This window comes from Epargyreus clarus, unplaced genomic scaffold (assembly GCF_041222505.1).
Source record: "Epargyreus clarus isolate Ecla_fem2 unplaced genomic scaffold, WU_Ecla_fem_2.2 ptg000025l, whole genome shotgun sequence".
Lineage (NCBI taxonomy): Eukaryota > Metazoa > Arthropoda > Insecta > Lepidoptera > Hesperiidae > Epargyreus > Epargyreus clarus.
In genome coordinates this window covers 3,021,411-3,035,768 of record NW_027332232.1, presented here as the reverse complement: position 1 = coordinate 3,035,768, position 14,358 = coordinate 3,021,411, and the positions used below count along the sequence as shown (strand labels likewise).

Here is a 14,358-nt window from a genome sequence, read left to right as displayed (position 1 = left end):
AAAACGTTATGGCCTATTTTTTCTCAACCAGAGAGGAGACCTTTACTCACTAGAGCGACAGTAATGATGATGATTATTATATAATTGTTATTGTTAAGGGTTGTACAATATTACATAATAGGTTAGTGTGTTATTTGTCTTTAGAAACAATATCCTACAAGAAAGCAGGATTTTTTACTAGTCTGACAAGTAATTTAATTTTTGTGTTTCTATTGTAAAATAAAAAGACAAACATTTAATAAAAATATATAATATAATACAAAAAATATACATACATTGAAAACATTCTATTTCGGAACTTAAATAACTTTATTTTCAATTAACTTAAATAGTATAGATTAAAAAAACTAAAACTTCGCTAAAGTCGCAAAAGGAAAATCGTTAATCCTGATTCCTGACAATCCTGATGAGTAGAAGGGGATAAAATTATTAAAATCGTGTATTGTCATCGGTTCGTGATTATTTGTTCTAAATTTTTAATTGTGGGTAAAAATCGAGGTCAAGGATGCGGTTATATATACAAATACTAAAAGCTAATAAAAGTGCGGTGAAAATCTATTTACATTTATAGGAAAAATGATGATGATGATGATGATGATGATGATGATGAAAGGCTACTTCTTCATCAGATGAATCTGACGAATGTGATAAATCTGATGAATCTTCTTCGCTACTAGAATGACTCTCATCTTCATCTCCCTCATTTTTCTCATTCGTGATTTGTGATTCTGTAATAACGTGAATAATTAAATAAATCGCTGAATATTCAATCATTAAAATTCCGTATCAGACGTGAATAATTTCACAATTCGAAAATTCAATTATGTGTGTCATTACCGTTATGTGTACTCTTTGGTGAGAGTTATTTGAAAAATTACAAGTTGTGTGTGTGCGATAAAAAAACCCGTTAACTTACCTATTTATTCACCCTGTAAAATAAGCAATTCAAATGCTTATTATGATTAAAGTTACTTAAGTATTTGCGCAATTTTTTTATAATATGGGAGTAGCAGACAAGCATGCAGTCAACCGGATGGTAAGTGGCTACTGCCGCCTATGCACATCTGTAATCAACCCCAGATAGGATTAGATATTCCTACCTGAGTTCGGCTACAGATATGCCGCTACCCCTGAAGACTAAGCTGGAACGCCTCGGAAAAGTATGTCCCTTACCACACCTCTCAAGCCAGAACACAGCAGCGCTCTACACTGTTGTATGAGGCAGAAATAGGTGTGATGGTGGTGCCGCCGTAGTTGAACCACAAATTTTTCTTCAATAGTAACAATTTATATATAGATATTTTTTACTGTTTTTGTTTTCTCTCGAAATGTATGGGTTTCACAAAGAAAATTACGCAAAAAAATCCTTAATAATTATGTGGCACATATAACAGATCACATTTTTTTTTGTGGTCTATTGTGGTGATTAGAAATATATTCACGCTTATGTTCGACACACATGAGTGATACCTGATACATAGAAAATAATGCTCTGCGCATGAATGCCGGTGTAACTCAGGTAAGTAGAAATAAATTTATATTAAAAACGTTTGATATAAATTTATTATTATTATTAATAAAAAGTGATAGATTTTTGATTGGACTAAAATGTGAATAATAATTTAATAATATCATAAATATTTGTAATTATCATTCTAGTCATAGATTAGTAAAGATTACTCACTCCTAACAAGAAAATGTACCCAGTTTTGAGAATTGAAATAGTTGCGTAAAACAGTTTTGCCACGTCTCCGTGCTAAAATGTCCCTAAAATATTTGAAATAATTATTTATTTATTATGTAAATTACGCAGTATTCGTTATTTATTCGTAAATTTTCTCTAAGAATGTTTTTATTTGTCAAGAGTTAATAAAAAGAACTTACTAAAATAAGCCGTTTGAGGCTTCATTCAATTTCAAGGCGGCGAAGTATCTTTACTAATCTATGATTCTAGTATAAGATTTTTTTAAAAGCTTGTAGCGCCCTGTTACCTAATTTAGTTAGTAGAGGATCCCACTATAGGACGACCTTCACCATGCTGGTTAATAGATGAAACGTATTTTATATCAAATTAAATATTTCAAAAATATATTGCAAATGGGTGCATTAAAAAAATCAGTCCAGAATATGATTAAAAAATAATGCTCTGCGCATGCATGATTTTAAAATCTTGTACTTTAGTTAATTTGGTGTAAAATTTTCTCTCCCCGGCTTTGATTAGCGGCGTTGATTGATTTGTGTAACGTAACTTGTAGGACAATATGGCTGTTAAATTATTATATATGTAAGCAACATTGAAAATATTCGCTGGTTAGCGGTTATTTTTGATAACCTTGTAACCAAAATATCGGTGTTAAAATGTATTGAAAGAAGGGGACTCCGATGAAACCATACATTTTGTATTACTAATATACTTATTTTAATAATATTCAGATTTAACAAAAATATCCACAGTTAGTACCTATTTTTGAATTGTAAAATCGACATATTTTATCATTGCTACCCCTGTGAGCTACCACAGTCGAGAATATTTGTAAGAGAAAAAGTTGAGTGTCTCATCAAAATGAGCTACTCACGGAAATTTGCTTGTTAGTAATCAGTAGGACTACCATGAGTTTACAAAAGTATTACTCGCTAGCGACTGCGTAAAATAAATGTATGAAAAATTGTACAGCGCTTCTGGTGGTTACTCGTAGAACTAAAATCCGTAGTGACGTAAATCGATACGTAAAAAACCTATCGAAATCAAATCGCTAGCGAATGTCATTATGATCTATTGCCATACAAATTCGGTCCCATGAGTCATTAATTTGACAGACGTTGTCAAGAAATACCGTAACGATAGTAGTTATGTTATTCACTAGCAAAATGACAATAGTTTTCTATTTACCATTTCTATAGTGGCGTTTTTATGCCAACTCATGGTAATGCTACAGTTGTAAAAATAGGCCCTGTATTTAGACTATAATGGACTACAATTGTCAATAAGTAAATCAATTCGTTTGTTAGCACGACTCCAACGAAAATTGGTACGTATTAACGTACCAATTTTCGTTGGAGTCGAATTTAGTTTTGGAGGTGGATACGGAAAACCTGAAATTTGGATAAAATCATTAACTTGTGATTGTGATGATGATGTTTGTGATGTTTGTGATTGTGATTGATTTGTGATTTTGTGTGATGTGATTGTCTTCTTCGTGTCAGTGTCTCCAAAGACAAATGATAAAAGGGTCTACCACAGTCCTTAGCATTACCGTTTGTTGGCTTCCTCGTGTCCCTGGGAGCAGGTGTAGTGTTACCTGTGCCACCAGACACAGGTGCAGTGGAAGTGGAACTGGTCGCCGTGGCAGTAAGATCAGTCAGTCTGCAGCACACGTGGAGGCCGTTAGAGCACCGGGATGACCTGGAAGAAAATTAACTTTCATTATCTAATAATTATTAAATAGGACTTTTTGAAAAAAAAAGATACTATTTTCTGGTGTATAAAGCTGGTTCACGAATACGGTTTGCGGTTTGCTACGACCACTTCATAAGATGTTTCCGTCAAGAAGGAAGGGCGATGGAATTTAAAGTACCGAACCACCCACTAAACAGTGGGGTTGGTCCATTTTTTATACTTGTTCGTTATATTACAATGTTTTAAATAACATTATACTATTATGAATAAAAATTAAAAATCCAGGGGGCATTTGACCACCTGAGAATCTGCCCGGGAAAAGAGGGTACCCTCGAGACCCGAAATTCCTGCCCACCGCCCTTATGTTGACATTGCCGCAATATATGTGCGCCCGGGGGGTAAGACGTCCCAGCGATAGATAGAGATGGAATTTCCATACTTTTTATTTTGAATTCGTTTCTAATTTGTTTTGATTTTCTAAATTTTAATAGTTAATCAAGATTTTAAACACTCCTCTACCTGATATCAAGTAAAGAAGAGCCATCTTCGATGATAGTTTTGGTTTCTTGACTGCATTGATAGTAGTATACGCAACTGCCGGGGTAGTTGTCTCTTGTCGTGCATTCAGTGGGCTCTGCTGAAAATAGATATAAAATACCAGTGTGATTATTTAGAAATGTATTAGTTATATTGTCGTCATATTGTTATAATTTGATTACAATAATAATATTCATTAATTATTAATTAATTTTGAATTAATTGATTATTATTAACGTAATTGATTTTTAAATTATTACTATGTTACCGGAATTAGATCAGTAATAATATTGCTATAAAAGTATCATTAACTTATTTTAATATGCAAAACAATAAAAGCTTGCAATAAATTATTCAATGGTTCAAACAATTATTCTTCACTTAATTTATTGAATAAACGCAACCTTACATTTATTCATTTTTTTATTTATTCATTCACTACACCATTATTAATGTAGTGTCATTCTAAATGTAATGTGGTCGATCATCCAGGTTCAGCTGGTGTATGGGACAATGGTTTTTTGCATTTCTAGGGGGCGTAACCATAGTAAAGAAAGAGTAGTAGCACAGCTTCATACAAATCGGCCTCCGCCGGTTTGAATGTGTGCGTAAGTAGTGGGCGCCGTGGGAGCACTAGGGAATGCAATCCCGATCTCGCGAGATCCCGTGTAATTTTTCGGGATCAATCCCGAAGCATAATATGACGAGATCTCGTTCGAGATTGACGGGATTAGGCGGCAATGGTCAGCGATGTTACACACATCCGCTCACGACGCTAGCGGTGCGCACTTTGTTTTTAAGAAGTTATTTTCAAAATCACCCATAAATACTTTTTAATATCTAACTATTCTATACATTATTTTGATTATTTTAGTAAAACTGTTAATTATTTTGTTAGTTTAGTTAAATTAAAGGATAAAGGCTTTTGATTCCAATAATATTTTGTTTTATTTAACCTCATTATAACCAAGAAGTAGTTTTCACCATTTACAGTGATGTGATTTTTTTTAACTAGACGAGATCACGAAAATCTCGGGATCCCGCGGGATTGATATTTCTAATCTCGACTTTACGATTTCGAGTCGGGATTGCATTCACTAGTAAGCACGCACTTTTTACGCACACAATCAAATAGAGGAGAGTGGCCGAGATTTGCCTCAGTACGGGCTGCGCCACGCGTATGATCGCGCGCATTCTGTTTTCTGAATTTAGCATTTGAGTTCACAGATATGTAATTTTTCCGATTATGGGTGTGTTTACTTCGTACAAGTTATGTATTTACTAACAAAATATATACAATGTGCTACACGACAGTAAATAAAAATACTCGTCATATAAGGTGTTTAGATAGGTATACTGTGATACTACTAAAATAACGCTTACTTAGTATTTGAAAAAAAAAGCCATTTATGCTTAAGTTATTTTAATGCCCTGCCCATGTTTCGAATCGAAACATTTGTTTTTTTTGTGCCCAATTTATAATTATTTAAATATGTATTTTATATTTAAGACGTATTTTATTTACAACCCATTTATGAATTGGTACAACATTTCATTATATTACGTTATTTAAACCCTAGTGCTGTCAAAATACGAAAATAATCTATATATATATAATAATCAATTGCTGTTCATTAGTCTCGCTAAAACTTGAAAGCGGCTGGACTCATTTTAGTTAATTTTAGTTTAAAATAATTTGTGGAAGGCAGGGAAGGTTTAAAAGGTGAGTAAACATGAAATTTCATAACTAAATTCTGAGGCAATAAAAATTTTGCCGGCTCAGCTGGTATTTAATTAAAAATAAAAGTGACAACCCTATGCATCACTGCAAGAGTAGGTAATTATCTCGCCGAGCGGCCTTAGCAAACCTACTACTCTTTCTTTACTATGACGTAACTGTCTTTTAATGTAGAAATTCAACGTGTAAGACCATTTTTGAATTTCTAGATAGTGTGAGTTTGAATTTGACTACATCCAATATCTTTTTATTGTATTATTTTTATACTTACTGACTCTGGTTGGAGTCAAGTCAAATTTCTTAGGAGAAGTGTCTGGACGACCTGAAATTTGGATTAAAAGATTAACAAGTTATAACCTCCTTTAAAAGAGAGCTTACATTCATTCAATGCTACATTTCTTAAATTGTAATTAATGCAGATGGTTTTTGCGGTTTTATTGCTATTAACTTGGATTTCTTAATATCCTGTCGTTCCAGCCCTACTCCAGTATACTGGTTTTGTACTATATAGAAGTAGCGGACGTGCTAGCCGTCTACCTCATAGTATGTGACCATTTCTGCACATGGCATCTGTCATCAACACACACATTAGATAAGTGTCATATCTACAGTCAGTCACATGCTTTCATACTTTTGACGACTAAATTTCAACGCCTCATATCAGTGTATCTCATATTCCACACTCTTTAAACAAGAGCTTAGCAGCGCCAGCAGGAACGGTTTTTTTATAACATAAGTAGCAGACGAGCATGCAGTCCATCTGATGGTAAATGGCGACTGCTGTATTCAACCCTGGATAAGATGAGATTCCTACTTGAGGTCGCCCAAAAACGACAAAAATGTCTCCTTTGCCACACCCTTCTAACCAGAACACAGCAGCGCTTAACACTGTTGTTATTAGATAGAAATAGATATAGCGTTGGTGCCTCCGGAGTCGAACCACATAGGCATCTACTGTAATCTATGCCCTGTCCTATCCTGTATTACCGTTTGTTGGCTTCCTCGTGTCCCTGGGTGCAGGTGGTACAGTGTTACCTGCACCACCAGACACAGGTGCAGTGGAAGTGTCCTTATTGCTCGAAGTGTCTTTCAGATCAGTCAGTCTGCAGCACACGTGGAAGGCGTCAGAGCACCGGGATGATCTGGAAGAAGCGTGGCATTTATTGGCTAGCACTTAATATAATTCACCCAAAATCTTATCACAATCATAGATTTTTAATGTAGAATTAGCAAAGGGCTTGCTCGCCACCTGATGGTAAGTGGATACAGCCCCTCACCTTAGCACCTGAAAAGATGATGAGAATCCTACCTCAGGTCGATCCTAGATGCATTGCTACCAATGAGGACTAAGCAAGAACGCCTCAGAAAAGTATGTATCCAAAGCAGAATAGAGCAGCGCATAGCACTGCTGTTATAGGCAGAAATAGGTGTAGCGGTGATGCAGGTTCTACCACCTTCAGAATGAAGAATTATTTTCTGTACAGCCCAAAGATTGGCTGAAAGATAATGCTTTTAGCATTAAGCCCGCCTTTTGTTCCATAATTATGTTTTGGTCTATAAAGTTTAAAAATAATAATAATAATAATAAATGGTGAATAAAACCCGATAACAAAAACACTTATCAACTACTTACAAACTGGATTTTTTTTATAAGAGTCCAAAATATGCATCTACCTGATATCAATTAAATTAGAGCCATCTTCGATGATAGTTTTTGTATTTTGATTGCATTGATAGTAATGTACGCATCTGCCGGGGTAGTTGTCTCTTGTCCTGCATTCAGTGGGCTCTGCTGAAATACGAGTATAATAACAATGTAAGATCAACAACAACAACAAAAACAACAATGTAACAAATTTGCTTTTCGTAATATTATAATTTGAATTTAATAATAAATTAATAATATTCATTAACGATCACTTATTTTTAATTAAGTAGTGAACATTGGAAATTTACTTTTTTATAAATTAATAATTTAAAAATGTGAAATTCTCCTGTAATTAAGTTCGGGCGAGTACTTAATTCATTTATACTTTCTTATATTTCTTTGTATCTTCAATTAAGTTTTAATCAAAGCGGGGAACTTTTTTAACCGCAAGTTAAGCAAATGAATTAATAAATTATTAATTTTGTACATCAAAATTGTACTTATAATTAAAATAACGAATAATTTAAGAATAATTAGAATAATAAACGTGTATTGCGACAATACCACAGTTTACACACAGAATAAATGTACATTTTACAGTATTATTAATATGACAAACGGAATTCGGCTCAGCACTGCTGTCTCAGAATCAGAGATTCGAGTAGCGCTGTTATTCAGCCGCTCCTATAATTCCTGTGGTGTTAGGTGGGATAAATGGATCGCCAGCCACTGAGGTATCTCCTGGGTTTTGTAATCCAAGTGTGTATGTGTGCGTGTGTGTGTGAGGGAGAGAGAGAGAGAGAGAGACAGAGAGTGCGTGTGTGGGAGTGTGTAGGTACTTATTTAGAGTTTAATTGTGTTTAATTATTAGCATTAAATAACTCCTTTATTGGTAGATAATGCATGCAGGCAGGTTTCAAATTTCATTAATTCATTTTTTATCATGTCACAGCTTTTATACCTACCAGTTTTCGTTGGAGTCAAGTCTAGTTTTGGAGGAGACGCACCTGGATAACCTGGAATTTGGATTAAATGATTAACATGTGATTAACGTTCATTTCTCTCGCTGCCTATCAACCACATCTTAAATCAGCTTCACATAGGATTAGAGTCCTACTTGAGGACAGCCACATGCTTTTCTACACTTACAGTAGCAGTGTTAAGCTGCTGTAGTAAGTAGATATGGTGTTGGGGCAGCGGTGGTACTTTCAGAAACTAACTACAAACGGATCTGGCATTCCATACCTTGTCCGTTTGTTGGCTTCCTCGTGTCCCTGGGGGCAGGTGATTTAGTGTTACCTTCACCACCAGAGACAGGTGCAGTGGATGTGTCCTTACTGCTCGCCGTGGCGGTCAGATCAGTCAGTCTGCAGCACACGTGGTAGATGCTAGAGCACTGGGATGATCTGGAAGAAGTCGGGCATTTATTGCCAACAGTTAATATAATTTACCCAAAATCTTATCACTGTTACCAAAGTATCTTATCACTATATCACTATCACCCAAAGCAGAATACAGCAGCGTATAAGACTGCTGTTATAAGGCAGAAACAGGTGTCGCGGTGATGCAGGTTCTACTACCTTCAGATTGAAGAACAAATGGTAAAAGAAACCCCATAACAAAAACACCTTTTGTTACAAACTAAATGTTGTTTTAAGTACAGTTTATCATGATTTTTATAAGAGTCCAAAATATGCACCTACCTGATATTAATTAAATAAGAGCCATCTTCGATGATAGTTTTGGTTGTTTGATTGCATTGATAGTAGTTTACGCATCTGCCGGGGTAGTTGTCTCTTGTCGTGCATTCAGTAGGCTCCACTGAAATACGAGTATAATAACAATGTAAGATCAACAACAACAACAACAATGTAACAAATTTGCTTTTCATAATATTATAATTTGAATTTAATAATAAATTAATAATATTCATTAACGATCACTTATTTTTAATTAAGTAGTGAATATTGGAAACTTCCTTTTTTTATAAATTAACAATTTAAAAATGTGAAATTCTTCTGTAATTAAGTTCGGGCGAGTACTTAATTCATTTATACTTTCTTATATTTCTTTGTATTTTCAATTAAGTTTTAATCAAAGCGGGGAACTTTTTTAACCGCAAGTTAAGCAAATGAATTAATAAATTGTTAATTTTGTACATCAAAATTGTACTTATAATTAAAATAACGAATAATTTAAGAATAATTTGAATAAGAAACGTGTATTGCGACAATACCACAGTTTACACACAGAATAGATGTACATTTTACAGTATTATTAATATGACAAACGGAATTCGGCTCAGCACTGCTGTCTCAGAATCAGAGATTCGAGTAGCGCTGTTTTTCAGCCGGTCCTATAATCCCTGTGGTGTTAGGTTAGGTTAGTAAGAGGATCGCCAGCCACTGAGGTATCTCCTGGGTTTTGTAATCCAAGTGTGTATGTGTGCGTGTGTGTGTGAGGGAGAGAGAGAGAGAGAGAGGCAGAGAGTGCGTGTGTGGGAGTGTGTAGGTACTTATTTAGAGTTTAATTGTGTTTCATTATTAGCATTGAATAACTCCTTTATTGGTAGATAATGCATGCAGGCAGGTTTCAAATTTCATTAATTCATTTTTTATCATGTCACAGCTTTTATACCTACCAGTTTTCGTTGGAGTCAAGTCTAGTTTTGGAGGAGACGCACCTGGATAACCTGGAATTTGGATTAAATGATTAACATGTGATTAACGTTCATTTCTCTCGCTGCCTATCAACCACATCTTAAATCAGCTTCACATGGGATGAGAGACCTACTTGAGGACAGCCACATGCTTTTCTACACTTACAGTAGCAGTGTTAAGCTGCTGTAGTAAGGTAGATATGGTGTTGGGGCAGCGGTGGTACTTTCAGAAACTAACTACAAACGGATCTGGCATTCCATACCTTGTCCGTTTGTTGGTTTCCTCGTGTCCCTGGGAGTAGGTGATTTAGTGTTACCTTCACCACCAGAGACAGGTGCAGTGGATGGGTCCTTACTGCTCGTCGTGGCGGTCAGATCAGTCAGTCTGCAGCACACGTGGTAGATGCTAGAACACTGGGATGATCTGGAAGAAGTCGGGCATTTATTGCCAACAGTTAATATAATTTACCCAAAATCTTATCACTGTTACCAAAGTATCTTATCACTATATCACTATCACCCAAAGCAGAATACAGCAGCGTATAAGACTGCTGTTATAAGGCAGAAACAGGTGTCGCGGTGATGCAGGTTCTACTACCTTCAGATTGAAGAACAAATGGTAAAAGAAACCCCATAACAAAAACACCTTTTGTTACAAACTAAATGTTGTTTTAAGTACAGTTTATCATGATTTTTATAAGAGTCCAAAATATGCATCTACCTGATATTAATTAAATAAGAGCCATCTTCGATGATAGTTTTGGTTGTTTGATTGCATTGATAGTAGTTTACGCATCTGCCGGGGTAGTTGTCTCTTGTCGTGCATTCAGTAGGCTCCACTGAAATACGAGTATAATAACAATGTAAGATCAACAACAACAACAACAATGTAACAAATTTACTTTTCGTAATATTATAATTTGAATTTAATAATAAATTAATAATATTCATTAACGATAATTTATTTTAAATTAAGTAGTGAACATTGGAAATTTACTTTTTTATAAATTAATAATTTAAAAATGTGAAATTCTCCTGTAATTAAGTTCGGGCGAGTACTTAATTCATTTATACTTTCTTATATTTCTTTGTATTTTCAATTAAGTTTTAATCAAAGCGGGGAACTTTTTTAACCGCAACTTAAGCAAATGAATTAATAAATTGTTAATTTTGTACATCAAAATTGTACTTATAATTAAAATAACGAATAATTTAAGAATAATTAGAATAATAAACGTGTATTGCGACAATACCACAGTTTATACACAGAATAAATGTGCATTTACAGTATTATTAATATGACAAACGGAATTCGGCTCAGCACTGCTGTCTCAGAATCAGACATTCGAGTAGCGCTGTTTTTCAGCCGCTCCTATAATCCCTGTGATGTTAGGTTAGGTTAGTAAGAGGATCGCCAGCCACTGATTTTTTTTTTTTTTGGCGCCCAGATGTAGGTGGAAAAAGGGCTGACCCTCTACGGAGAGGGAGGAGTAAAAAATGCATCCAAGCACTTACAGGCCGCGACGGCCGGTGCCTGCGTCGTGTGGGGCTGAATGAAAGGTCCTCCTGAAGGGAGGACCATCCCACTAAAAAACTCCTTTAAAGGCATTCGTCCAAGGGGACCGTACAGCCGACATCGGATACCGACCTCTCGTTGCGGACCGAGAGGCGCTAGCGGCGCTCCCTAGAGAGCGACCGCTGGATAGATGACACTGAAGGTGTCAACGTATCGTGAATAAGACTAGAATCGTCGGGAAGACGATTCTCTATGGAGAGTTGTACGCCCCTGTGGGCGGCCAGAAGATTCTCCACATCGGTGGAGAGTTTGTTAGGAGCGTCGGTCAAGATATTTCTTGGCCGACGGCAATTGTAGCGGGTAGGAAGAGGGGCAGCATAGTCCGCTGCACCCTTGATTAAGGGGTTGGAATGATTTTCTGAGCGGACGAAGAACGCTTCAGAGAATTGTCTAAGGACTTGTTGTATTGGAGCGAGCTCCAGGTCGCGGTGGAGGTCAGCGTTCCTGACATACCAGGGGGCATTAAGTGCCCGACGACAAAAAAGATTTTGTATGACCTGGAGTTTGTCTAGGATGGTGGGATTCGCGTGAGCGAAGACTGGAGAGGCGTATGTTAACACCGGTCGAATGCAAACCTTATACAGCGTTCGCTTATTCCTGGCTGACAACTTGCTGTGTCTGCCAATCATGGCGTTGAGGCGGCTCATGTAAGAGCGGGCGGTATGGGTGACCTTAGAGACGTGGGGTCTAAAGGTGAGGCCCGGGTCAAGGGTAACTCCTAGGTATTTTACTGTGGGCCTCCATGGAATGGGGGCCCCAAGTAATTTGACGGAGGGCAGGTTGTTTAAGCGCCTGCGTTTGTGGTCGAAGCGCATTGCGGAGCTTTTCTCCGCATTGACTTCGATGCACCATTTCCTAAACCAATCTCCTAACTCGTTGACCGAGCGTTGGAGTTTGGTGAGGACAGATGACTCCTTTTGCCCTTGGATGTAAAGAGCGGTGTCATCGGCGAAGAGTGATAGCTGCACCCCATTTTTGGGGATAGGAATATCGTTGGAGTACGATATGAATAATGTGGGAGCGAGCACTGAGCCTTGAGGGACTCCGGCTGTTATGGGGCGTGGTGAAGAGAGGATACCTTCGTGCCTGTAGCGGAAGGTTCTGTCCTGAAGGTAGGAAGCCACGATGCGGACTAGGCGATCAGGAAGACCAGATTGGTATAGCTTGTATACCAGTCCTCCATGCCAGACTTTGTCAAAAGCCTTGGCGACGTCGAAGAAGACTGCTAGTGTCTTGTTACGTCTTGGATAAAACCCGCTTGTGATGTACTCGACAATGCGGTGGACTTGTTGGGGGCACGAGTGCTGGTGGCGAAAGCCAAATTGGTGAGGAATGATGAGTGGGGGAGCATCTATTGGGAAGAGGTGTCCTCTTATGTGAACGAGGATCACCCGTTCGAAAATCTTGCCCATTGCATTGAGGAGGCTAATGGGGCGGTGGTTGGAGGGAATATGTTTCGGTTTCCCAGGCTTGGGAATACCGATAACAGTTGCTGTCTTCCAGGCTGTTGGAAAGAAGCTGAGGTCGAGGCAGGCATTGAAGATAATGACCAGAAGGGTCAGTACCTGCTCGGGGAAGTGTTTAAGCGCCAGGTTGGAGATACCATCCGAACCTGGGGCTTTGCGAGGTTTCAAACCGCGGATGACGGTCCGGACCTCGTCTGTAGTGATTTTAATGGGAGCAGAGGTGACAGGGAGAGAGATCTTTTTAAGGACCTCCTCCTCCACCTTGTTAATGTGGATAGGGTCGCACGGTTGAGTGCTGGGGGAGCACTGCGCAGCGATGCTATCTGCGAAGCATTCGGCCTTCTCGGTGTCCTCGAAGGCTATGCTGCCGTCGGGACGCGTGAGAGGGGGAGTGCTAGAAAAGGCTTCGGTACGAAATCGTCTAGCGATTTTGTAGAATGCCTCATGAGAAGGTTGGATATCCTCCATGAGAGAGTTCCAGTTGGAGACCCTCAGTTCGGCTAGCCGGGATCTGACTTTCCTTTGTAGGGCGTTAGCGCGCCTCCTAAGGACAGGGGTGGGATACTTAGCGGCCCATCTGAGGGCTGCGTTCTTAGTTTGGATTAGCTTCCTGACCTCGCGAGGTAGTTTGCGGTTCGGGACCTCTACCACCTTCGCGTTGTCATGAAGCGAAGTCTGAACTAGCTGGGTGAGTGAGTTGACCGAACTGTCTATTTTGTCCGTGCTAACAAGGTAGCCTGGGGGAATAGCATACGGTGAATCGGGGGCCTCTATGGCCGAGGTAAGAGATTTCTCGTACCCTTCCCAGTTGGTGAAGGTTTTCGAGGAAGTATGGGGAGTTGGATCATAGGGACCTAACTGGAGAGAGACTGGACGATGGTCTGAGCCCAGATCGTCCAATGTTTCGATCGCTCTTGTATTGAGCGCGACGCCTTTGAGTAGGGCGAAATCCAGCACGTCGGGTTCTTGGTCTTCCCGATCGGGGTAGTGGGTTGGCGCTATTGGAGAGAAGATATCAAAGTCCAGTGCGCGGGAAATGGTTAGGAGTTTATTACCGTTGGTATTAGTCAGACGACTGTCCCAAACGGTATGTTTACAATTGAAATCTCCAAATAGTACGACAGAGTCTCCGAGCGAGAGGAGGGCCTCCAAGTCGCTTTGGAGAGGGGCTTTATGGGCGGGGAGATAAATTGAGGCTATGATCAGGGACGAGTGTCCTGTCATGCCTAATTTGCATATGGTGGCTTCCATGTTGGTGAGCTTGGGTGTTTCCAGAGGGGTGCAATGGAAGGATCTCTTGTAGTAGATGGCAGTGCCTCCGCCACGACGGTCGTCGG

The 14,358-nt window shown here is 38.4% G+C and overlaps 1 protein-coding gene across 1 annotated transcript in view; it reads right to left on the bottom strand.

The window, feature by feature from the left end:
- The window catches only part of LOC140752719 (uncharacterized), a 41,252-nt gene that overhangs the window by 13,413 nt on the left and 13,481 nt on the right, over positions 1-14,358 (bottom strand). Inside the window, exons 25-30 of the mRNA XM_073087053.1 lie at positions 10,701-10,818; positions 10,243-10,403; positions 9,962-10,012; positions 9,024-9,141; positions 8,566-8,726; positions 8,286-8,336 (exon numbers count right to left, since the gene is read on the bottom strand). Coding sequence (XP_072943154.1) covers positions 8,286-8,336; positions 8,566-8,726; positions 9,024-9,141; positions 9,962-10,012; positions 10,243-10,403; positions 10,701-10,818 — 660 coding nt within the window. The remainder of the gene's footprint in view (positions 1-8,285; positions 8,337-8,565; positions 8,727-9,023; positions 9,142-9,961; positions 10,013-10,242; positions 10,404-10,700; positions 10,819-14,358) is intronic.